Source organism: Sander lucioperca, chromosome 3 (genome assembly GCF_008315115.2).
Source record: "Sander lucioperca isolate FBNREF2018 chromosome 3, SLUC_FBN_1.2, whole genome shotgun sequence".
In the NCBI taxonomy this organism is placed as follows: Eukaryota; Metazoa; Chordata; class Actinopteri; order Perciformes; family Percidae; genus Sander; species Sander lucioperca.
In genome coordinates this window covers 23513761-23537973 of record NC_050175.1, presented here as the reverse complement: position 1 = coordinate 23537973, position 24213 = coordinate 23513761, and the positions used below count along the sequence as shown (strand labels likewise).

The window sequence follows — 24213 nt, the reverse complement described above, 5'->3', positions numbered from 1 at the left end:
TTCTCATTCATCCATTAGACACACGGACACAAACATTCTCTCTCTCTCTCTCTCTCTCTCTCTCTCTCTCTCTCTCTCTCTCTCTCTCTCTCTCTCTCTCTCTCTCTCTCCCATTACAATTCTGTTATTTATCCTCGGGTTGCAGCTCTCATTTGCCATCCTCCTTCCACAACAAACTCCCACATAGCCAGGACTCTCTGATGGTGAGTCTGCTGACGTATAAAATTGCACAGATCAGATTCATGTGTAAAACTGAATTGTAGTAAGAGAAGTCATGGACGTAGAAAATGCCTTGCTGCGGTGGGAAAACACTGTAAATAAGTTCAGCAGCTGCACAGCTAAAAGGTTCAACTCTCAAAGGTCTGTCATTACATGCAAATGTATGTAAATTTACAGTTTTTACATTTGGGTTTTACACTGTATAATTTATGGGTGACTACACTGTACACTGTATATGTTTGTACTGCATGAGCAAAAATGAGAGAATGGGAGAAGTTGCCTAGCCTGAGCTGGTGACACAGCCTGCACCTTCACATTCTTCTACAAATGCTTCTGAATGCAGCTCAAGTACTGCGCCAGCAGGCAGTCATGTGACCAGATTGGAATTCAACCATTGTTTTAAGCAGCAGAGCCCTTTCCCCACACACACACACACACACACACACACACACACACACACACACACACACATACACATACACATACACATACACTCACACTCACACTCACAGTTTCCCCTTGTTTATTTTATCCAGGTTAAACAGGAACTTTGACTGAAAAGTATCCTATCTCAAGAGTTTATATTGGGAGATTTGGTTTGATTTTGTCTTTCTTTGCCTGTGTGCTTTTATTGGAGTGGTTAATAAAATGGGAGTTTACATCAATCTTCCAAAAAAATGCCATTTGGAAATTAAAACATTTATAAACCCTATTTGCTCCAGTTGAAATTAATATCCGTTTCCCACACTTATTCCAATTTGCAGGGTCTTTTTGTAAGAGCTGCACATCCTTATTTTAATAGCTTATTGTATATCTGTCCACGTACCCTTATCACGTCACCCATGGTCCATGCTATTTCCTTTTGGGTTCATTTTAGTGTCTGTATCCTTCTGGTGATGTCAGCACAGGACAAAACTAGATACACACTTACAGAACACACAAGGTCATTCTTACACTCACTGAAAACAGCAAAGATGTTGCAGTCATTTAAGGAGTACTTTATTGGAAACTGTCATTGTTTACAGTATTGACAGTCCACTCATACTGAATTTGCCATGTGTTATTTTTTTCTATTTCAGCCATCGAAGTCGAGATGAGGATCGCATATCTAAACCAGGGGCCATGCCTATAGTCAGAAGCTCTGATGATGGTGTCTTGTCACAGGCTAGCGACCAGGCCAGCTCCAGAGATGACAAACTGTTACCTCCGCTGCCGGGTACAGAAACCTCTGCACATCAACTCCTCAGCTCTAGGAATTAGTGCAGTTTCTCATTTCTCAGCTTTTACCACCTTTTCTAGTTCTACATGTTATTGTCAAAAGTACAGTAAGGTTTCAGTTAGGTCTTATAGCAAATACTTAGTCTGCATACTGCTGTAGTTTAATCAACTCTACGAGTATTTATTTTTCCTGTAGAGCTGTGCCTGAAGACAAATTATTAAAAAGACAAACCGTGTGTCAAGGGCCAGAGACACCTGTAAACTGAACTCCACTGTTATGGTTTAAAGCACCTTATTGTTAATTACATTTTCACACACCGGTCTTCACATAGAAATATTAACTATACATGTCACAATCTAAAACAAAATTAGGTATAATATTACTAAACAAATATTCATCACCATATCTGACATGGATTAAGGTTGATGCTTTCACTTTCCAATTGGTTTCACTATTACCCAGCAGTTGGCTAGCTATCTTTACTTAGAAAATGAGGAAACTAATTCTGTTCTGCATAGTGTGTGTACAAGCCTCATTAGGAGTTAGGTGTTATTCTACTTACTATGTTTGTATTTGTGGCAGAACCAAAGCCAGTTTATGCACAGCCTGGTCAGCCTGACGTGGACCTGCCTGTCAGCCCCTCTGATGCCCCTGTACCCAGCCCCGCTCATGATGAGAGCATCCTCAGGTAAATGTCCAACATCCTCTCGTCCAAAGCACATTACAGTATCAAGTGCAGATCTGCATTGTGGCATGTATATCGACTGCATATATTATTCACTTAAAATTAGCCTACCTGCCATATACTTGAAATGTATCTGGCTGTGTTTTGTCTCTCATAGAACCATTGTTTTTAAATCCATGATTTGCTGACATTTTTGCTTAATTCTATCTCTCTACCTGCATTCTGCTGCAGGCCGAGTATGAAGCTGGTCAAGTTCAAGAAGGGAGAGAGCGTTGGTCTGCGGTTAGCAGGAGGGAACGACGTGGGGATTTTTGTGGCAGGTGTTTTGGAGGACAGTCCTGCAGCCAATGAGGGGCTTGAGGAGGGAGACCAGATTCTCAGGGTACGCTACACTCTATCACTTAACAACACAACCGTTTGCTTCATTGGTTGCTTGAGAATCCCACTTTACACAGCCAGGAGAAAACTGGAGAAACCTGATTTGTTGGTCATGTACTGTATATGCTTTACCAGTTTTTGTGTACATGTACTTGACAAATATTTCGGAGAGTATCACAACGGCAGCAGTCCAGTGGGTTGAAAGGGAGGATCATCAGTCATTGCTATGTGTTTCAAAATAATTAAACCCAAATCCGGCTAAAAACCGAAGCTGAAAAAAGTAGATCTAAGTTTTCACAGCTGAAATAGACTATTTATAAAAATTCTGTAAAAGCTGCTGTTTAATTGCACCGTATGTCAAAGCACTCTAAGAACAAAAATTCCCCAGGCTGAGGCTTCACTGTCATTTATTAAATATGCCATCCTTGGATGAAAAAAATGGACAGTGTAAGGGAAGAAATGTGCTGCATGTTAACACAGGTGTAAATGTGTTCTCTGATTTCCTCCTTTAACCAGATTTCTCCCAATAACTTGTGATCTTGGGCATATGTAAACATAGTGTATGTTTTACTTTTCAGTCACAAGTCACATGCAGATATATAGATTGACTGTGGCCAAAGTCGATCTTTTCAGTGTGTTGTCCTAGTATTATGCAGCTTGTAAGATGATTCTAAGGTATTGTTTTCTGTCAGAGTTCGGTCAGGCTTTTGTATTTAGAAAGTATGCACTGTTAACATCTTTTTCCATGTCACATGTATGAAAGTGGGAATAACATCTGGTGTTATTGTCAAAATAGATGAGCAGTAGCTGCCCACACTAACTTAGATAATCAGTGGTGAAACTATGTGATCCCATGGCCACAATAGTTTTATTTCTGTGTGAAGAGATCTTGGGAATACAGTACAATGTGTCAGTCTATGAGTCATTCTGGGCACTGCCTTGTGTCAGAACTCCCCTTGTTTCCAATGTGAAGACACAAAAGAGGTCGTTCTTGCACTCTGACCTCGGAACAGTTGTCTTTCTGTTTTACTGAACACTAGAGTAACATTGTTGATGGGATGATGGAAACCGTCTTGATGTCAGTGTTGGATCCATTCTCACATGTTTATGTAACAGGCAAGCATTACACCGGCTATGTTTAATGCTATATCTGTGAAGTGATGTAGTAGTGCCCTGTGCAGAAGAGGCTGAATACTTAGCCACACCGTTTTTTTTATCCCATGACATGAACATTTATTGACTGCATTTATCTTAGAGCTTAAAGCTGTCCATTACTGCATTGCCTTCTCTTAATGAATGTACTATGTCTTGTGTTCCTCCCCCTCCACAGCATAGATCTCTTTTTGTGTGTGTTCTTTCCACTGTACAAACACATCCCTGAGACTTCCAGGACATTGTTTTCCATCTTTAGGTCGTTTCCCTTTGGTCATGGTGTGCTAGTGGAGATAAAGACGTCAAGCCCTTCTGTTTCTGGGAAGGATAAAGGTGTCTTTCTGAGGTTCAGTGATTCCGTCCATGTGTTTCTCGTTCCCCTGCTGCCCCTCAAGCAGCCCACAAGCAGAGTCAATAAACAGCAGTTATTGTGTTTGGTACAGCAGCAGGAGACAAGAAGGAGGCTGCTCGGTTGTAGGGGGAATACATCGCCCTGCTTCGGTTGAGGAACAAGTTTTTCTTTTCCTGTTCTTATTATTCTGTTAAAAAATCAATTGAGTGATAATTGCTCGAGTTTTTTGTTTTTTTGTCAAAGAAAGTTGTAAGTTGAAAAGCACTCTTTAATCCAGTAGCTTTCAACATTGTTTTAAGCATTTAACTGATTATTTAAACATGAGATTAAAAGTTTATAATTTGCTGTTTTGTGTCCATTCGTCCTTCAATTGTTAGTTGATTTCCTCTACGTCTTCTGTTCTGCATCCGCAGGTGAACAATGTGGACTTTGCCAACATCATAAGGGAGGAGGCTGTGCTGTTTCTGCTGGATCTCCCAAAAGGAGAAGAAGTTACTATTTTGGCTCAGAAAAAGAAGGATGGTGAGTGATGACAGTATGAAGTACTGTGTTAGTAGTCTAAATGCATCAGGCATCAAAACCAGCACATTTGGGTTTTATCGGTGTTTTAAGCCCCCAACGTCTCTTTCCAGGCAGCACTGCCTGGAAGGCAATAGGATTAGGCAATGGTTATGGTTAGGGTTAGGTGCCTTGAAGTCAACGGTCGCAGCGCTGCCTTGAAGTCGATTAGGCAATGGTTAGGGTTAAGGTTAGGGCAGAGCCGGTCTACGGAGAGCCATTTCACTCCCTATTTAGCCCCATTGTACCGAATTTGGTTGCAGTTCCACCAGAGTTCCACTGGGGGTGATCGCAGGCGAGTGCAAAATGAATGGGAATCTACGGAGCTAGACGGCTAAATTTGTCTCTGTCGCCTGATTGTCGGTGAGGAATCTCAGATTTGATTGTAGTTTTTGCAAGTTCAACATGGATTATAGGTCAAAAGTTGAATGAACGAGTACTTATGTCCTTTTTGATTTCTTACAGGTTGAGTCGTTGTTGCCCATAACACGCTAGCATTCTGCTAATGAATGCTGATTGGTCAGTGAAGGACTGATTACGACCAGAGATCCCACTTGATGGCATCCGAAGCAGAACCAGAATGTCAGAGTGAATATTTCAGCATGGTCTTTAAACATTAGCAAACTTCTTTCTAGCACGTGTATTGACAGGGAGAGTCTTACCTGTCAGCTGTGTTGTCGATGCCTCGAGAGAAAAAAGGAAATGACTCAGAGCTTGCCGTAAAGCAGAATCTCTGGCCGTATGATGTCATTGACATTTGAAAAGGCTTTTTAGAACAAAAATGCCACTTTAAAAAAATATAACACCCAGCAGTGTGTATTTTCTTAGCCTCCCCTTTCAAATGCAACATTCAAATTACTTGACAAAAAATGATATCCTGAGAAAAGTGGATTTTGAGGGGTATAACTCCATAGACCACCATTCATTCTGCACTCGCCTGTGAGCGCCCCCTATATTGGAACCAGAGTGGAACTGCAACCAGTTCAGAAGCCGGAAGTATCGAGAGAGTGGAACTTCTTCCCTTATTAGAAATTCTTTGGTTAGGTGCCTTGAAGTCAACGGTCGCAGCGCTGCCTGGAAGGAGACGTTGGGGGCTTAAAACACCATCAAGCACATTTGGGAGGCTGCTGTAATTTATCTCTGTCATTTTCTGCTTTTTCTTCAGTGTATCGTAGGATAGTGGAATCGGACGTGGGTGACTCCTTCTACATTCGGACACATTTTGAATATGAAAAAGAGTCACCGTATGGACTGAGCTTTAACAAGGGCGAGGTGTTCCGTGTAGTGGACACGCTCTACAACGGCAAATTAGGATCCTGGCTTGCTATCCGTATTGGCAAGAACCATCAGGAAGTGGAAAGAGGCATCATCCCCAACAAGAACAGGTAAAAGAAGTTTGAGGTCACACCTTTAGTATGTGTACAGCTTGTACTGGCACTTTTATGAATGGGCAAGGGTGGAGGCAAAGGAATAAAAGCATTGTGGTTGATCTGAGAGTAGCAAGGAAGGATTTGAGAGCAGAACTTTTTAGTTACTTATTTATTTAATTTACTATATTTTAAACATTGCAGATTTTTTTACTGCTTATTGTTAGTGCTTCTGTAATTCTGTGTAAGGCTTTACTTCTGTGTTATAGTCCATTATAAAGTAGAATTGTTTTAATAGTAGGGCAAATTTAACACATTCTGTGTGTCAGGGAAATGGTTTTATTTATTTTAAGGATTACTGTGGACTTTGTGAAGCCTGTGTGTCTGAGGATATGTAGTATAGATCATGATCCAGCCAACAGCATTGTTTTATCTAGGCCTGTCTCCACAGCCTTCGACAGCCTCTGGCTGTGTTTACACAGAGAGTCCTCGCTGTCCGGCTGACAGAAAAGACAGCTTTCCACATGCTGCATGCATTTATATCACTTACATTAAGCATTGTGATGAAATATATCTTAGCTTCTCAGCCAAGCTAAACCTGCCTCCCTGGATTTTCCTTGAAAACATAAAACCCTAAAATCACACTCTGAATTCAAAAATATTATTTTAAAAACATACATCCAAGTAAGACCATTATTATTCAAAGCTAATAGGAATGAGTTCTTTCCCCCGTTGGCTCAATGCCTCAATCACCTAACTGCTTACCACTGTTTGTGTTGTTTTCCTTTTCTATGTTAAGAAAATGTATTGACCTATTTGCAGTGATCTAAGGGATAATGTAGAGCGAAGCGGTCATTATTGCAAATTAGAACCCTGTTGAATCAGCCTTATTTATACAGAAAAACCAGACTGTAGAATGCTGTGATTGACCAACCACAATCAAGTATTCTGATATTCTGTATCCTTGATGGCCTTTATCATAAATTCATGGTTTGCAAATTTGTAATGGTGGAAATTGTGTCAGTGTTTTAAAAATAAGACTTGGTTTTTTGTCGGTGAATAATGGCAAGTACTCCATAATCAGATGACAACCATTTACAACTCAGTACTGTACAATGGTGTTACAGTACCAGTATATAACTAAGGCTTTTCTCGTCAAACAGTCGTAAGCTGAATGCTTAATACCTGAACTGTCTAAAAGAGGCCTTGATCGTAGTTTTGGCTGAAATCCTAAAAGCTGACCTTACTCCTCCTCTTCTTCTCTGTCCAGAGCTGAGCAGCTATCCAGTGTGCAGTACACCCTCCCCAAAACACCAGGGGGCGACAGAGCAGACTTCTGGAGATTCCGAGGATTGCGAAGCTCGAAGAGGAATTTGCGGAAGAGCAGGGAAGACCTGTCAGCCCAGCCAGTTCAGACCAAGTTCCCTGCCTATGAGAGGGTGGTGCTGAGGGAAGGTAAGAGTGCATCGCCAAAGGCAGTATCCGCAATCAACTGCCACATATCTTTATACTTTATTGTAGGAAGAATTTACAAAGTAGTGGACTGATTTCATCCTTGTAGCTAAAAGAAACACAAGGCCCTCCACGCCACTTATGAGTTCTAGCTAACTGATGTCTGTAGTCATACCATTCTATGCTTGCAAAGTTAATAATTTGTACATTGTGGTATTATAATGTAGTAAAATGTATGATCTTAGTTTTAGTATTGTGTTGTAAGTGTTACATGATGCTTACCTTTGGTACTCTCCATGACATGGTATTGTTGTTGTACAGCTGGGTTCCTGAGGCCTGTGGTTCTCTTTGGGCCGATAGCAGATGTGGCCAGAGAGAAACTGGCCAGGGAGGAGCCAGACGTTTTTGAACTAGCAAGTAAGTGATAAATACCCATCTCCCTCTTTTCTAATGTTCAAGTTTTGTGTAGTGGCCTACTGCATGTCTTGCATTGATAGGAGACCACACTCTCTACCTCTACTACATACCCTACACTTTTCAAATCCAAATATAGCTCTGCATGTCTGTGAAACACCTTATTGAGTCTGGGAATTTGTAAAGATATTTTCAGCTTGTCTACATTTAACTTGGTTTTAAGATTGGTTTAACAGAGAAAGATAGCGACATTTGTAGTTTATCATCTCTGAACAAATTATGGGAATTCTTTTGTCAGTGATTTGTAACAGTACAATGCAGTGCCAAACAAGCAGCTTGTTGAAGCTGCATCTGATTAAACATTTAACTTGATTTAGTATTTCATATCCACTTGTTAAATGATTGTTATTATGTTAAATTGTTATGGTCACAGATTAGAAGGAGAGGATGACAAAATAATTATAAACTGAAAGATTGCAGGTGAATACATGTAGTTTTAATCTGCAGAAGGTTAGAAGCAATATATTTTGGTAGTTTTTTCTTTTAGTCTTCAGTATTTTTCTGTAGGAATAGACCACTGCTGTTAGCTGGTCAAATTCATTGACAAAATTCATATTCACTGGATGTTAAGCAAATCTCTTCAAAACATTATTATATTTTATTATTAATTATAGCATGGCATTCTGCTTAACTCCAGAATACTACTACTACTGCTAGATATTCTCAATGTATTTTAGTATATGTTAGTCTACTCCTTCAGGTTAGTCAAGTTGTGTCTGATATTTCCCTTTGTTTATTTAAAGCTCTCTCTTCCTTTTATCTGTTTATCTTTCACTCTCCTACACTCCAAGAAGAGCTGCACACCCTAATTAATTTCAGTCCTTATCCTATGCCTCTTACTTCATGAAACTGCAACCTTCTTTAATTTGTGGTTTTTACTCAGCACTGAATTTCAATTACTTTAAGTGCTCAACCACACATGCCAGTGCAACCACACACACACACACACACACACACACACACACACACACACACACACACATACTCAGTATACACCCACATAAAAAGTCATTCCATTCCTTCATGTTGATTTGCGTAACTCCAGTGATGTTTGTGTAACTGTATTTTCTTTTCAGAAACACAGCAACAACACGGAGGGGAAAGTATGTCACTTAGTGCATCAACTTTTATTTGTTTTATTTGATTCAGTGAATGGCAGATACTCTGTACACTGGTGTTTGGTGGCTAGCTGGCCTATAGATGTTTAAACAACATGGGGGGAATAGCACTTGATTTAGAAATTCACATTTGTCATTACAATTGGCAATTGTTTTAGTATATATTAGCATAATCACAAAACAATTCACAGAAGACCTGACACTGAAAAGAAAAGCAATATCATACTTACACACAGCTTTTTTAATTTTTGTGTAATTTTCTTGGTGGAAAGAAAATCTACCCTTGGTATTGTACTTGACTTGAAATTGCACTTGACTCTGGAAAACAAAATAACATTTATCAATGAAAATGTATCTATTTAAGATTTAAAAAACGCTCTTTAGCATAGCATCTCAACACGCTTAGGAAGATGTCTACATTAAATATAATGAATTTGTTTTTTCATTCTACATTTTTTTGTCCAAACCTAAGTCTCTAAGAGCCTGTTTGTCATTGTGATATTGCATGTTCATGGAAGAGATTAAATGCTGATATATGTACAGTATCCTTGAATAGGTACAGTTGTAATTTTATAGTTAAATTCAGTGGTATTCCCCTCTTAATGGCCTCATGTAGAAAGACAACAACAAGGCAGCATGTGTAGCTGTGCAGTTACAGTAATATGCCATTAAAACTGACACATGAAGTTTCTTTTCAACAAAATTATAAGCAGATAGACTGGGAATGTTGAGTTTATTTGGGATTGACACCCATTTCTATGCCTTTTGTACTAATTCTTAATGCTAAAAAAACAGCAAATCAACATGGCATTAACTTTGCCCATGAAAATTAAATGGATCGTTCTTAGTGTATGTTCTTGCCAAATGTCCACAATACCATAACAATACACAGCACGTAGTATTTATGAAATGAGATGAAATAGTAGCAGTCAGCTGAAAAATTAACCATCTATTTATGCGTTAATTTCCTAAAATTACTCTCACTACACCGTCTGCATTCAGATACATTATCCATACAGGAATACGGAAAACTGTCACCACATATTTGGATATCAGGTTTATGTACACGCTGGACCAAAAATGTATCATGAAATTTGATCAAAAGGGGTCATTATGGCTTACAATTCAGACTACAATTAAACCTCCACCTGTGATGCTACTCTACAAAAGCATTGTGTATTATACAAAGCTGACAGTGGTGTGTGTGCCTGTGTTTCCGTCTAACTTTTCATAAAGCAGCGATGGTGTAAAGCCCCTAAGTGTCAATGGATAGACTTCCTTATACCAAAATTGGTCTTTCAAATTTTGTATCGATACAGACATTAGTGAATCCCAACATTCAATTTTTAACATTGCTGCATATGCTTAAATCTTGACTTTGCATGGCTATATTTATCTGCTCTACCTAAAATGTTTTTGGGTTAAGAGCAGTGTTTTCAGATCATAGATCCTATTAGAAATTAGAAATGTTAGAAATGAAACCTCGTCCTATGATGTGTTTGAGTCATTGCTATGCTACATCCTGGGCAGATGACTGCCCTGATTTGAACCTTGTGTGTCTAGGCAGGAAATCATTGCTTATCTTTATGTAAATCATAAACCCCTCTACACATCCTTGCTTAAATCCCTGAAGCTTACAATGACACTGTATTCTCATTAATCCCAAAATGACCCTCATGCTCTGGTGTGTGCATATTTCATGTCAGTGTATCTCGCATAACGCATTTCCTGCACCATAATTTATACTGTTACATGCAGTTTCACTCACACATTCATTAAACACTGAATTTAATTTCCCTAAACCTACCCAAAATACCTAATGACTATTGCATGAATTGGCTGCTGTCCTCATTTACTATCTAGCTGTTTTCATAAGCGTACACTTGTCCTCTCCTGTACGGAGATACAGCTCTATTTATTGGAGTCGACAACTGCACGCTACAAGGATGTCTAATTGGGGCACATACTGGTTTTATTGTTGCTTGTCTCTTGTGTTGATGTGATGCAGTAACTCTGTCCATTTGTCTTCCATAGAGAGTGAACCCAGGGATGCAGGAACCGACCAGAAAAGCACCGGCATCATTCGCCTTCACACCATCAAACAGATCATTGACCGGGTGAGAAACTAGAGATGTACACACACATTTAGATATACAGACAAAAGGTAGAAATATAAACATGTTTTGACTGATTTGTAATGGTAATGAAATGATGGTTGCGAGCTATGATGATATGCACAGCTCACTGCTGCCCTCTGGTGTACTTCATTCTTCAATTTTATTAGTTGCCTGAAACTCAACAAGGTGGTGAATTATACTGTGGCAGGTTCACTTGAGAAACTAATCCAGACTGATAATCTGATTTTATAAAATAGTTCAAGATCTGCTGCACACAATATGTGAAAAAAAAATCATTATAGTGTTGGCCATACAATGCTCTTTCTTTAATATTCCTTAGCTTGAATTTCAAAAGTGGAAATATTATGGAAAGAAATACATTTCCAACACATTTATGTTTTTATTTGTTTCCTGTGTATGAAGGACAAGCATGCAGTGCTGGACATCACCCCTAATGCAGTGGACCGTCTGAACTACGCTCAGTGGTATCCAATTGTGGTGTTTCTCAACCCAGACACAAAGCAGGGCGTCAAGACCATGAGGACCCGCCTTTGCCCTGAGTCTAGAAAGAGCGCCAGGAAGCTTTTTGAACGAGCCCTCAAATTACGGAAGAACAACCACCACCTCTTTACCAGTGAGTCCAATGGGAAAGAGGGATAGGTAGATGGGGGCTCCAAATGAAGGGAGGAGAATGGTAGAGATTTTAAAGGCAGCACAGACGCATATTCAAAGGCAGTTGACAATTGAGTGCCGCAGTGTTGGAGGCTGTGGCTACACTGCACTTGTTGTGCCTGGCTGTGTTCTGTCAGACTCCTTCACAAACGCTTGTTCAGCACTGGCCGTCACACCAGAGCACCCACCGGGCCCTTTCTCAGCATGCACTCTTTCTGTCAAGGGGTGTGGTGGGACCATGCTTGAGGACCATCTGTCCTAGAGAGTGTTCTTCTCGGCTCATATTCAGTCTTTGCATCAAACACATAAGTTCTTCACATTATCTTCTTTCCAAACAGCTATTACACAGCAAGCTGCATCTGTACCTCTACGCCTTTTTCCACCGGATTTCATTTATAAGTTATTCTCAGAATCGAGCCTCATAATCATGTTCTACTATAATTACTGTAAATAAAACTGGGAAACAGATATCGCTGTAATATTTTTGATATTTAGAATCTGGCTCATGGGACTAGACTGGAGTCCTTACAGACATGATACCAATCATGTAGAAGCGGCAAGGCATTTATGGATTCAAGTGCATGTCTAAAAGGAACTTGGTATTATGATGCTATGGTTTTTCATTCAATTGTTAATTGAAAAAAATGTTGGTACTCATTTGATTAGAGAGATTTGTTTTTTCTTCTCTTCTGCCCTTTCCTCTCTGTGTATTCAGCGACTATTAACTTAAACAACATGAATGATGGTTGGTTTGGAGCACTAAAAGAGACAATCCAGCAGCAGCAGAACCAGCTGGTGTGGGTTTCAGAGGGCAAGGTAAGACACACACACACACACACACACACACACACACACACACACACACACACACACACACACACACACAACCATGTAGACCGGAAATTATCTTTTCTCACTCTCTCTCTTTACCTTTTGTTTCCCAGGCTGACGGGGCAGCTGAGGATGACCTGGACATCCACGACGACCGCCTGTCCTACCTGTCGGCGCCAGGCAGTGAGTATTCTATGTACAGCACTGACAGCCGCCACACCTCCGACTACGAGGACACGGACACGGAGGGTGGAGCCTATACCGACCAGGAGCTGGATGAAACGCTGAATGATGACGTGGGTCCACCCACGGAGCCTGCCATCACCCGCTCGTCTGAGCCTGTCCGTGAGGACCCGCCTGTCATCCAGGAGCCCCCTGGCTACGCTAGCTTCCAGCACACAGTGCAGCCGGACCCCCTGAACCGCATTGACCCGGCTGGATTCAAGGCACCAGTGCCGCAGCAGGTAGCGTTTCTGAGAGGTGCACGTCTTCCCTGTTGTCTGGAGGACGTGGTTTGCGTTAGAAGGGTTTTCTGGAGGCGCTATTGAGGGCGCTTTGTTATTTTTGCAGTTATTCTGTCTGTCTACTGTTACTAAACAATATCAGTGGGAAAGTGAAAACTTCTGTGGTCAGGTATTTATCGCAATATATAAATATTATATATAATATATATATTTATCTATATTTATGGTATTATTTATTTTATCTATTTGCCTATATATGATTGTTGGTTGATGTTTGTGAGCGTGTGTTTTTTATTTTTGAAAAGGACAAAAAGTTGATCAGTTTTACTGTTACTCTTGTACTCTGTAATACCACAAGCTGTCTTATTGGTGTGACTGTTGCTGATGTCACTGGGATAAGAAACTTATGTTTGTCTAAGTGTCTGTACCAGTACTCACCTATGTGCACTTCCTACCTTTGTTTTACCTGTGATCAGGACTGTGACGATACGACACAAGAAAGTATTATGTGCATGTTGGAAATGCCAGTGTTAATCCAGTATACCTGTGAAATGTATTTATCAACACGCGATTGGCCATTGTAACACCCAAATCTAAACGTTTGTCGTCTCATGATGTGTTAAGGAACATTAAAAGAGGGAAAAAGAAACTGTATTGTAAGTAACCGTAGAATTAAACTCATATTAGTATACTCTAACAATGACAACTTGTCCTGCTGCTAATTCCTAACTCTCACATGACATTGGTTGATCCACAGCTACTGTTAAATGTGGAGGCGGGTGATTGGCTGTTTGAATCCATGTAAGCTGTAGGCAAGTGAGGAGCAGACCGTTGTTAGTACTGCACCGTAGTGTCAGCGCGTGTTATTAAACATTTCTGAACCACTTCACAGAAAGCAGAGGCCGCTGCCGTCCCTAGCATCCCCCAGCAGCCTGAGCCCCTGGCTGAGACAGTGCCCCCAGCTGTCGACGTTACTGTAAAAACTGTAGGGGGTCTGAGCCCTGACGAGGCTCCTGCAGCTCACAGCCAGCCAAGCCCCAACCCAGAGGCTGGCTCACTTAGGAGGCCCACCCCTGAGCTAGCACCTCAGAGCGTCACACCAGAACCTCTACCGTCTGGACTGGCCAGTTCAGAACCAAAGGTATACATCTGACTGTCACTGGACGCTCCGTGATCCGGCTCAGTTCAGCTCGGTCTGACCCGGCTGGCCTCCTGTATTGCTGCTGCTGCCTGTCTACCTACCTACCTACCTTCTGCTGCCACGCTTCTTTCTCTCTCCTTCCGCCCTGCATGTCTGCTGACCACAGTGCTGCCCAGAAGAGACAGAGATGTGTGTGTGTGGGCGTTATTGTGGGTGTGAACGTGTGTATGTGCGTGTGTGCACGTGCGAGCAAGTGCTGGTAAACAACAGTGGGCTTGGAGGTGATATAGAGGCGCAATGGAAATCCTGCAGCTCTCACTGTTGCTTATCCTCTTTGCATGGCTGCAACATGTTTGCCTCATTATCTGGTAACCACTAGAAGCAGATATCTTATTGCTGTATTTATCAGTGCAAATTGAATGGATCATTTTTTTTGTAAAAGTAGCCATTCATTTTCCACCCATTTTAATTTTTATCCTGCGTTTGACATGTAGCCATGGTCAAGTAACAAAGACCACCAAAACAAAAAATTCTGCAGATTTGGATGGATAATTAATGGTTACTTCTCAATTATCAGGATTTTAAATATTTTTTGTACAATGGGTATGTGCTTTTAATGTTAAATATTATTGTGGATGTCTAAGTTGCCTTTATAATTGTAAAAAAGACAGTGGGTGACATTTTTCCTTGTGAATGCGGCAGTGCACATATTATGTGTGATTACTATTAGTCAAATTATCAATAGGCCTTCAGTAAGTAGTTTACATTAGTTTTCTACATACAATTTCCACATTCTGTCAGTATAGACAAGAAAAATGCATCCCGTTGTTGTTTTTTTTTTTTTTTTTTTAACAACTTTGTTAGTCATTGTTAATTTTGGAGCTGCAGTGGTACATTGTGATGTTTTTAAGCTGCAATGAGTGTTTGGCTGTGCTGCGATTTCTATTTAATCGAGTATGTAATCTGACCAGTAACCCCTCCCTCTCAGTTTCTCTATTTCAGGTCTTTCCCTTCTTCTTTCTTCTTCTGCAATTAATTTCACGGACTTGTTTTAATATTCTCCTTTTGTCATCCTTTAACTGACTTTTGTATGTTACATATTACACATTTAATGTCTGTACAGTATGTTAGTGGATCCTGTGAAGTTGTAAACCTTATTCTTTGTTATGTATTTCTTTGGTAGATGTTTCAGAAGGATCCATACAGCACAGACAACACTGGGAGAGTCGGTCACAGCATGAAGCCTGTGACTTACAACCCTCAACAGGGATATCACCCAGACCAGCAGCCATACAGAGATTACGACCACCCACCTAGTCGGTATGATGTCAGCAGCGGAGGTGGTTACCCAGAACCAAAGTACCGAAACTATGACTCTAACCCGCCCTACGAGAACAGTGTGCCTCAGTACGACCAGCAACAGTGGAACCCTTACAGCCAACCGCTGTCTACTGCCAACTCCCAGGGCTACGATCCCCGTTTGCCATACGGCGACGGCCCTGACTCCCACTACACCCCTCCTCTCCGCTATGACGAGCCCCCACCTCATCAGGGATTCAACGGACGGCCTCGCTACGGTAAACCGACAGGGCCTGTCCGTCATGATGATCCTCCTCCTCTTGCTCCAGGGCCTGACCTGCACTACGACCAAGATTCTCACCTGAGCATGTACCCCTCAGCTGCCCACTCCCCAGACCCTGCTGCTCAGCGGGCTGCCTACAACCAGGGACCAACACCGCAACAAAAGAGCTACAAACCTCAGCAGCATGATCCTGTTCCTGTGAACTCTGAAACTAGCCCCACACCACCTCTCAAAGCAGAGGCACCCTCACCTTCCCCTGCAGATGCTTCAAAGCCTTTCCCTACCAGAGATGAGCAACCGGATGACCCTGCCATGCGGCCACAGTCAGTCCTGACAAGGGTCAAGATGTTTGAGAACAAACGCTCTGTGTCCGTGGATAGAGCCAGAGATACAGCGGATTCTTCTGGAAACAAGGTAAACTGTTTGGCTTTGCAGGTATAATACATAATGGAGTTACAGTAGTTACTGGTGTATTACATGTATACATTTGCTTTTCAACTTATGGAGAAACATACACTTTGGAAGTGAACATTCATAATTTGTTTTGCTACTGATAAGATTCATTGCTTTTGCTATTACAGGCAGCCGATATACCTTTGAAAGCAGGTGGAGTAATCCCTAAAGCAAATTCTCTGAGCAACCTGGATCAAGAGAAGACCTTTAGGTGAGCCTCTGCTTATTCTGCTGTTTCTGACTTCACACTCTTTTCAGAGTAATATTGGACTTAAATTGTGTAATTAGTCACTTTATTATCACATCATTGACCAATTTGCCCAAGCACCTTTATTTTGGCCATTTGTCATCGTAAACGCTTCTTCTCCCGCTCTGCTCTCACCTTCTCTGCCTTATATTTGACCTGTTTGACTGTTTTATCACACCCACCCAGAGCCCCAGGACCTCAGCAGCCTCAGCCTCAGTCCAAGGTAGCTGATGACATTGTGCGCTCCAACCATTACGACCCTGATGAGGACGAGGACTACTACAGGAAACAGCTGTCTTACTTTGATAGGCTCCAGACCGGTCCCAACAAACCCCAGCCACAAGCACAAACAAATAACAACTACCCAAGGTGATGCTCATCATCCACACTCCTAAACATATAATGTCCTTATGAAACATCTTTGGCTTTTTTGAGGGGCAGTGGTGGCCTAAAGGTTAAAAAAGCTTGTGACCGGGAGGTCGCTGGTTCAATCCCCAGACCGACAGGGATAAAATCTGGGTGGGGAAAGTGAAACAGCAGCGCTTGTCCCTCCCTCATTACCACCACTGAGGTGCCCTTGAGCAAGGCCCTTAACCCCAACTGCTCCAGTGGAGCTGCTCAGTGGCCAGCAGATCTGACTGTGGTTGTACTGGGCAGCTTCCAGGTAAGAATGTGTAACTGTGTGAACATCGTCGTTGCAAATGAGAAGTTGTTCTCAATCGACTTACCTGGATAAATAAAGGTTAAATGAAAATGTTTTTAAAACATGTCCTCTTAGATTAGATTAATGCATCTTTTTCCAACTTTCCTTTCATCTATCTTTAACATCCATTATGGTTTTTATGATTAATGTCTTGGTCATTTCTACTGTGAATCTTCAATTGATGATTTTGGTCTTGTGATATAGGACGGAGTCGGTGGAGAAACCAAGTCCAGTGGAGAAAAAATATGAACCAGTTCCCCAGGTGACGCCTTCTCTGCCACCAGCCACACTGCCCAAACCTGCACCTGAAGGTAAAAATTGACTGTCTTCTATCAAAGGAAAACCAAATTGTAGTCAGGATTTTATCTTATACAAGATTGTAATCACGTGAAGATTCATATATGTACTGTATCACCCTGTACTTTGTCTACTGAGAGACGTGGCCTGTTGTGTATGCCAAAATGTACATAATTTCATACAAATAAAAACATGCACACAGTGACACATACTGTAGAGCTCTTTGGCTGACCCTCATGGCTCTTCCACAGCCAAAGCTCCGGGCCGAGACGACACTGTTCAGACCAACTTCCTGCCTCACAAGAGCTTCCCTGAGAAGTCTCCGGTTAATGGCACTAGTGTACATCCTCCAAAAGCAGCTCCACCAGCAACCAGCTACAACCGCTACACGCCCAAGCCCTACACCATGTCTGCCAAGCCGTTTGCGCGCATGTTCGACAGTCCTAAATTCAACCACAACCTTCTGCCCAATGACAAGCCTGAGACTGCTTCAAAGGTAAGCAGATTTTTGGCTAATGGTTGTTTTAGTGTAGCACTATTAACAATACGATACGATACATCTTTATTGTCCGTTCACACCGCAATTCATTTTGCTTTCCCGAGCAGCTTCGCTCAAAAGAAGAAATAAAAAGAAAAATACAGACAGAGCTAGACAGCAATTACACATATAGTACAAAGATGATATCAACATATCAACAGCCATGGCAAAGAAATGTTTAATGATATCCTCGGATCCAGATCTTAAATGGCAGCAAACAGATTTTGGTTAGAAGGTAAAAGTTGGTATTCATAATTTAAAACGTGCATGGAGTCAGAAGAGATGCTGTTAGCAAGTCTGAGCATGCTCTTCTTGTGGATTGTTTGAAAGGAGTGTGCAACAGGTTGAACAATGATCTTAGCGCAAACTTTGAGTTGATTGTATAATTTAGTTTTAAGTTTAGCAGATGCTGTGCTGCTGTACAACATGGCACACTGAATCACTGAGTTATAAAACAGAGAGGGTAAAATAAGTAATGATGCAAGGGGGGCTCTACTGTTGAATTCCATGTGGACTTATTATGAATCAAAATCATATAAATGACATAATAAATGATTCCATGAATGTAAGGGTAGCCCTTCAATTTGGTACCAAATCAATAACCTGTTATTGTGAAAACAAAGAGAACGTTTCTCAGTAATAGGTTCTGGTTCAATGATTTTATTTGGGGGGGTTGTTGTTGGTGGCTACATAAATTGCTTAAGCTAAGCCTCACTGCTACGGTCTACCTACTTTACCTTCTCTTGTTTGGAACAGGGCCAGACCCCCAGCCCAGTGAAGCCTCAGATTCCCCCGCAGCCCATGAACACAGACCATGACAGTGGTCTGGATACTTTCACACGCACTATGGACCACCGCTCCAAACACCAGCACAACAACATCAACGCTGTTCCCAAGGCCATCCCTGTGAGGTAACAAACAGTCTGACTAGAGATTCAATTTAAAGTATTCTGTTGAATATGAGAGTGTGAAAGTAAAGGTGTCTGTCCCTTCAGCCCCAGCGCCCTGGATGATGATGAGGATGAGGATGAGGGCCACACGGTGGTTGCAACCGCTCGAGGTATATTCAACTCCAACGGTGGCGTCCTGAGCTCCATCGAGACAGGTGTCAGCATAATTATCCCACAGGGTGCCATCCCTGAAAGTGTGGAGCAGGAGATCTACTTTAAAGTCTGCAGAGACAACAGCATCCTGCCACCACTCGACAAGGAGAAAGGTAACCTATCAAAGATGGAGGGATGAAGCAGCCAGGGGGTTTTCTACATTCACATCTAAATTATTGGGATGCTTTATGAAGCCAGTATTTTAAAGTGTAATTGTGCATGTTGTCCGTTGGGGAGATACGATGGATCTAAAGTAGAATTGTGACGACTAACAGCTAGCAGAGCGTTTACTTTTAATCGTCCTGAAATCTGTGTTTGTGTTTACAGGAGAGACTCTGCTCAGCCCTCTGGTGATGTGTGGACCTCATGGCCTCAAGTTTTTGAAGCCTGTGGAGCTGCGCTTACCTCACTGTGCGTCTATGACCCCTGATGGTTGGTCTTTTGCTCTAAAATCCTCCGACTCCTCGTCGGGTATGCTGTGCTCTCAATGTTCTTCCGGGGTCATTTGGGCTGGCTGTGTGACAATTTAAGGGCTGTGGGTCACTGTTTTTACCCCTAGTTTTGGTTCTCTTTATTGGAAATCAGTTGAGAAAATCTTTTAAAGATATTTTGGTCGATCTCACCATGTCTGAGAATAAATCTAGGGGTAAAATCTGTTTTTCTTCTCTCATAATTTATTGCTTTGGTTGATTCATTTTCATCATTTATCCTAGTTAACTCACCCTCTCAATCTCTTATTCACTGTATCACTGTTTTTCTTTATGTGGTGTTCAGATCAGAGTCTCTCCTGATTATTTTTACATGCTGAAATTGCAGTATTTCCCTCTTGGTTTTTACCTCTGAGTCATTTTAACAAGTTTCTCTTTTTTCATTTAACATTCATGCACCAGATGCTTGGCTGTATAATAATTTAATTTGATCAGGTAGAAGTATAGTGCATGCTGCTCTGCTCTGAGTGTTTTTTCTCACATAGCCACCCAAATCCTGACCTGAAGAACAGCTTTTATAGATCTCTGGAAATTGGGACACTGTCATAACCAATGAATCCTGTCTTTATCCCGCAAAAAAAGAAAAAAAAGTTACACAAAGACATCTTCTTACCATGCCGATTTATAGCTCTCTAAATTTATCTCCCTGCTTGCTAAGTGTTCTTCTTATTTAAGGTATCTTTCAGTTGGCAAGAAAATGAATTTCTGTCTTTCAGATTGGCTTCAGTTTGTTTACTAAAAGGAGTCTGGATGTGAAATTGGATCTGGGAACAACAGGGAATTGGAAGTAATCAAATAGATAAACTATTCACAGCTTTCAGGGGCTGCAGGAGATGATTCAGGCTAATCCCCTCAGATAATCCTAACTCCTCCATCAGTAAATGGTTATTTTGCTGATGGCAATTGATCATTTACTCTACCACCTAATAAAGAAGTTCCTGTAAAAAGTCCCAAGTAAAACTACAAAACAGAATACTGTTTGTGAAGTCCATATTTATATTTAGCATTGAAATTGATCAGCAATGTATTTACATGTAAAACAGACATGATTTGTAAAACAATCTCTCTTTATCTCATGTTTTTGGAAATCAAAACCAAGACAATCTACTTTAAGTAGGTCATAATTTAATCAGTCGTGTGATTGAGCAAACAAACATTTGAGAAATAACCAAGGCTCATAGAGACGTTGAGTTGCTAAGAGAGTAAAAAAAAGAAAGGAACTAATTCCTCTTTTTCTTAACACTGTCCCTCTCACATCTTCAAAAGCAGTAGTCATTTTGGCAGTGGTCAGGATTAGCTGTTAATTAGCCTCATTTTAAGGATGAGACTTAGAAGGCTGAATGAGATGTGAGCTCACTCCGTTGTCCTGCTGAATGGTGGGAGGATTATTCGAGCTGTGTCGTAATCCTGTTATTGTAAAGCAAGGCCACTCTCTGGACTCCTCCTGTCCCTTCTCTGGTTTTCTTCTCACTTTGCTTCCTTGCTTCTCCTTTTTCCTCCTACATAACTGTCTGCATCTTACTGCCACTCTTCTATGTATGCTGTGTTATTCTCAGGGCCACACAGAATCATATTTTTTTTAATTTTTTTTAATTAAACTCCGAATGTTAACACATCTCCAGCACAAGCAGAAAAACAGTCTATTCCTGATCACCCTGACAACTGTAAAATAATCCGCAAATCCCATTCTGTAGATTATTGATGATGTTACCTTACAGGCTGAAAGCAGAACCACTGCGATACAGTTAAGCTCTGTAAAAGAACTGACTTCTGTTGTTTTGATAAGTGGGCAAGTGGCACACTGCCTCCTTTAGGATAAAAAAATAACTGGCTCTAGTGTCTAGGCTACGTTCACTGTCTAGCAGAGGAGAATGTGAAGGCAGGCTTGCAGTGGGTTGTTTTATGCTCACCTTGAGCCACCGTCCAAAATAGCTCAAGCAAAGGCCCCACCAGCAGCCAGCCCAAATGATGTTCCTCCAAGAGGTTCTCTGAGTTGGAATGCTTTATATAGCGCTTTTATTTCGCTGGGGATCAAATCGCCAACCCTGTATTCAAAATGCCGAAAAGGAAATCAATTATGAGAACCCACTAATTCAAGCCTACTGTTCAACCCAACACACTGCTAAGGAGGCAGAGTGACAAAACATTGATCCTTAGAACTTGAAATAATGTATCTTGAGTAGTGTGTATAGATTTCATGTTAGATACCTGAACAGAAGATGGTCCCCTAGTCACATCTATCTCCTCCATATCACCCAGATTTTAGCACAAGATTGACAGTTTAAAGATTGACAGTGGATGTCACTGAGGAGGCTGTATTTATATTGTCACTGGTACAGTTAGTGTATACTGTATCGATGGGCCTCTGCCAAGCTGGCTCTGCTTACTCTGATTACTGGAACTTTCCTCTTGGCACAGACCCATATGTTTATAATTGCAATTACACTCAGACCTCAGAGTGACTGAGGTTTTATTTGCAGCCAGCAAGAGGCTGAGGACATTCAATAAAAAATATGAAATAGATTTTACTTGCTTTTATAGGCCACAAACCCACGTGCTATTACTTAACATGACTGGCAGACTATAGATCCAGTCAAGCTCTGCAGTTGGTGCTGTTTATAATGTTAGAAATTAATTTGTTGTAGATTCTGTGGTGTGAAGAGGACTTTGCAAGAGAAGAGTGCTCATGAAATGCATTGCAGCTTGAATTTTACATAAAAAAATCACTCATTCACTACTACCCCCCCTCCCCCCCACCCTCCCCCATCTGTCTGACTGCAGGTGACCCAAAAAGCTGGCAGAACAAGTCTCTTCCCGGAGACCCCAACTACCTGGTGGGAGCCAACTGCGTTTCTGTGCTCATTGACCACTTTTAAGGACGACCAGCAAGTGTGATGTTACTGAATGTGGAACCATAGGGGGTAAAATGAAGAGGATGGACACATAAACACTTACATATATACACACACACACACACATATACATACACACACACACACACACACACACTGACAGATGCACTCCACACACACTACATAATGGAGTATGAAGAAGATCCAGTCAGTGCTGTTTACTGCACCCATAGATGAAGGCGAGACACTGATGATCGTTACAAGCTGTTCTTTAAACTTTTTCCCCAATTTGAAGTTTTGATGTGAAATGAAACTATGGATGCATGCCCCATGCCATGAGGATTGACACTATATACAAGGTGATGTTAAATGTAATTTTTACATGAATATACAGTAAATGGATGGATGGCTTTTGAGGCAGCCACATGCTTCAAAAATCTGTGTTGGTATATTTATGCTATATATGCATACAGTATATATAGTAGTATAGAGAAGATTTACTAAAAGTTTTACTCGTGAATTCAATTACAAGTCAACATCTTGTTATTTTTTCAGTTCAGGTGACTGAATACAAACATGTATCTTCACATTTGTTTCCACATTGAGGGAATTTTAATGAAGGTTTGAGACAGACGTGAGCTAAGATTAAACCAGGGATGGTGACAAGTTGAAGGAGTTGGCAAAATATGAGGTGGATATGAACCCAAGCAGCACACTTTTTAGAGATGTTCTTCCTTCCTTTATTCTTCCTTTTCCTACAGTGATATCTTGTAGCTTAATTTCTTACAGAGTACCACATCTCTCCTTCCAGCCTGAGGGAGATCTATGCATGTTCTTTACTCAGGTCCAATAGCCTTCTCAGTTCCTTTCTCACATCTCTCTCTCTCTCTCTCTCTCTCTCTCTCTCTCTCTCTCTCTCTCTCTTTTCTTTTCTCACTGTGCACTCTTGCGCTCACACACAAATAAGCAGTGATGCCTTATCTGCAGATTATTCACTTTTCATTAAGAAAAACAAAATAAGTTATGATAAATTATGGTATAATGTCATTTGTTTTGCCATCTTCTGTGAACCCACTGTATAAATGAACTTGGGTTTAGCACACAATAACAGTTTAAAAAGGATAACAAAGATATGCTCTTCTTTTATCTGCTATGCATTACTTAAAAAAGAAAAAAAAAACAGAAAAGAAGTGGCTGTAAATAAAGCTATCATATTGCCTTGTTTCTTTTGTTTGTAAATGAACTTTTTGTATGTCTTTCTTTTTTGTATAAAACTTAGAGAAAACACGTTTTAAAAAGTGGAAGAAAGTGAGTGTGGTTATCTTTGTATTCTGGATATACCCTCGAGCCTTGGAACTTGTAACCTAACAATAATACATCACATCTTTTCTACCAATATATTCACACTATGTTATGGTCACAAAAAAAACGTCTTTTAATGGCTCTTTAAGGATCAGGAAAGTGCTTGGGCTAAAATATATTTAAAACATGTTCTTTTAAAAAGGGTGTGCTCTTAAAGTGTCCCCCTCACTGATTTGTGATACTGGATGCTGTATTGTGTGCCCTTAAATGTATTTTTGTACTAATAGACAATATATGATGTATGGCACACCAGTACCATTTTATTTTTAGATATAACACAGCTTTAATTGGATATTAGCTCTTCACGTGTGGCTGACTTTTTTTTCTCCTCTGCAACACAATTTTAAGTATACCACTGTATTAATAAATAAAATCATTTTTAAAGTAAA

The 24213-nt window shown here is 40.9% G+C and overlaps 1 protein-coding gene and 2 long non-coding RNA genes across 22 annotated transcripts in view; 2 read left to right on the top strand and 1 right to left on the bottom strand.

Annotated features, from left to right (window-relative positions):
- Positions 1–24213, top strand: part of tjp1a (tight junction protein 1a) — a 118733-nt gene extending 94520 nt beyond the window's left edge. For 10 of the 20 annotated variants that reach the window (XM_035999524.1, XM_035999527.1, XM_035999523.1 and 7 more), the window contains 22 exons: positions 1299–1435; positions 2021–2126; positions 2355–2505; positions 4419–4527; positions 5729–5948; positions 7201–7385; positions 7704–7799; positions 8933–8959; positions 11009–11091; positions 11515–11725; positions 12479–12579; positions 12708–13058; positions 13951–14199; positions 15383–16195; positions 16363–16445; positions 16668–16850; positions 17389–17495; positions 17733–17977; positions 18776–18930; positions 19015–19235; positions 19450–19593; positions 22392–24213. In XM_035999524.1, the coding sequence (XP_035855417.1) occupies positions 1299–1435; positions 2021–2126; positions 2355–2505; positions 4419–4527; positions 5729–5948; positions 7201–7385; positions 7704–7799; positions 8933–8959; positions 11009–11091; positions 11515–11725; positions 12479–12579; positions 12708–13058; positions 13951–14199; positions 15383–16195; positions 16363–16445; positions 16668–16850; positions 17389–17495; positions 17733–17977; positions 18776–18930; positions 19015–19235; positions 19450–19593; positions 22392–22486 (4072 nt within the window). In that variant the 3' untranslated portion in view covers positions 22487–24213. The remainder of the gene's footprint in view (positions 1–1298; positions 1436–2020; positions 2127–2354; positions 2506–4418; positions 4528–5728; positions 5949–7200; positions 7386–7703; positions 7800–8932; positions 8960–11008; positions 11092–11514; positions 11726–12478; positions 12580–12707; positions 13059–13950; positions 14200–15382; positions 16196–16362; positions 16446–16667; positions 16851–17388; positions 17496–17732; positions 17978–18775; positions 18931–19014; positions 19236–19449; positions 19594–22391) is intronic. The other 10 variants (XM_035999525.1, XM_035999541.1, XM_035999533.1 and 7 more) reach the window with 6 other exon arrangements.
- On the bottom strand, positions 75–23458 carry LOC118494716. The gene is made up of 2 exons (XR_004896877.1): positions 23337–23458; positions 75–107 (listed from the first exon to the last, which is right to left on the bottom strand). It is a non-coding gene; the product is annotated as an uncharacterized LOC118494716 (long non-coding RNA).
- On the top strand, positions 19604–22333 carry LOC118494717. The gene is made up of 2 exons (XR_004896878.1): positions 19604–20200; positions 20239–22333. It is a non-coding gene; the product is annotated as an uncharacterized LOC118494717 (long non-coding RNA).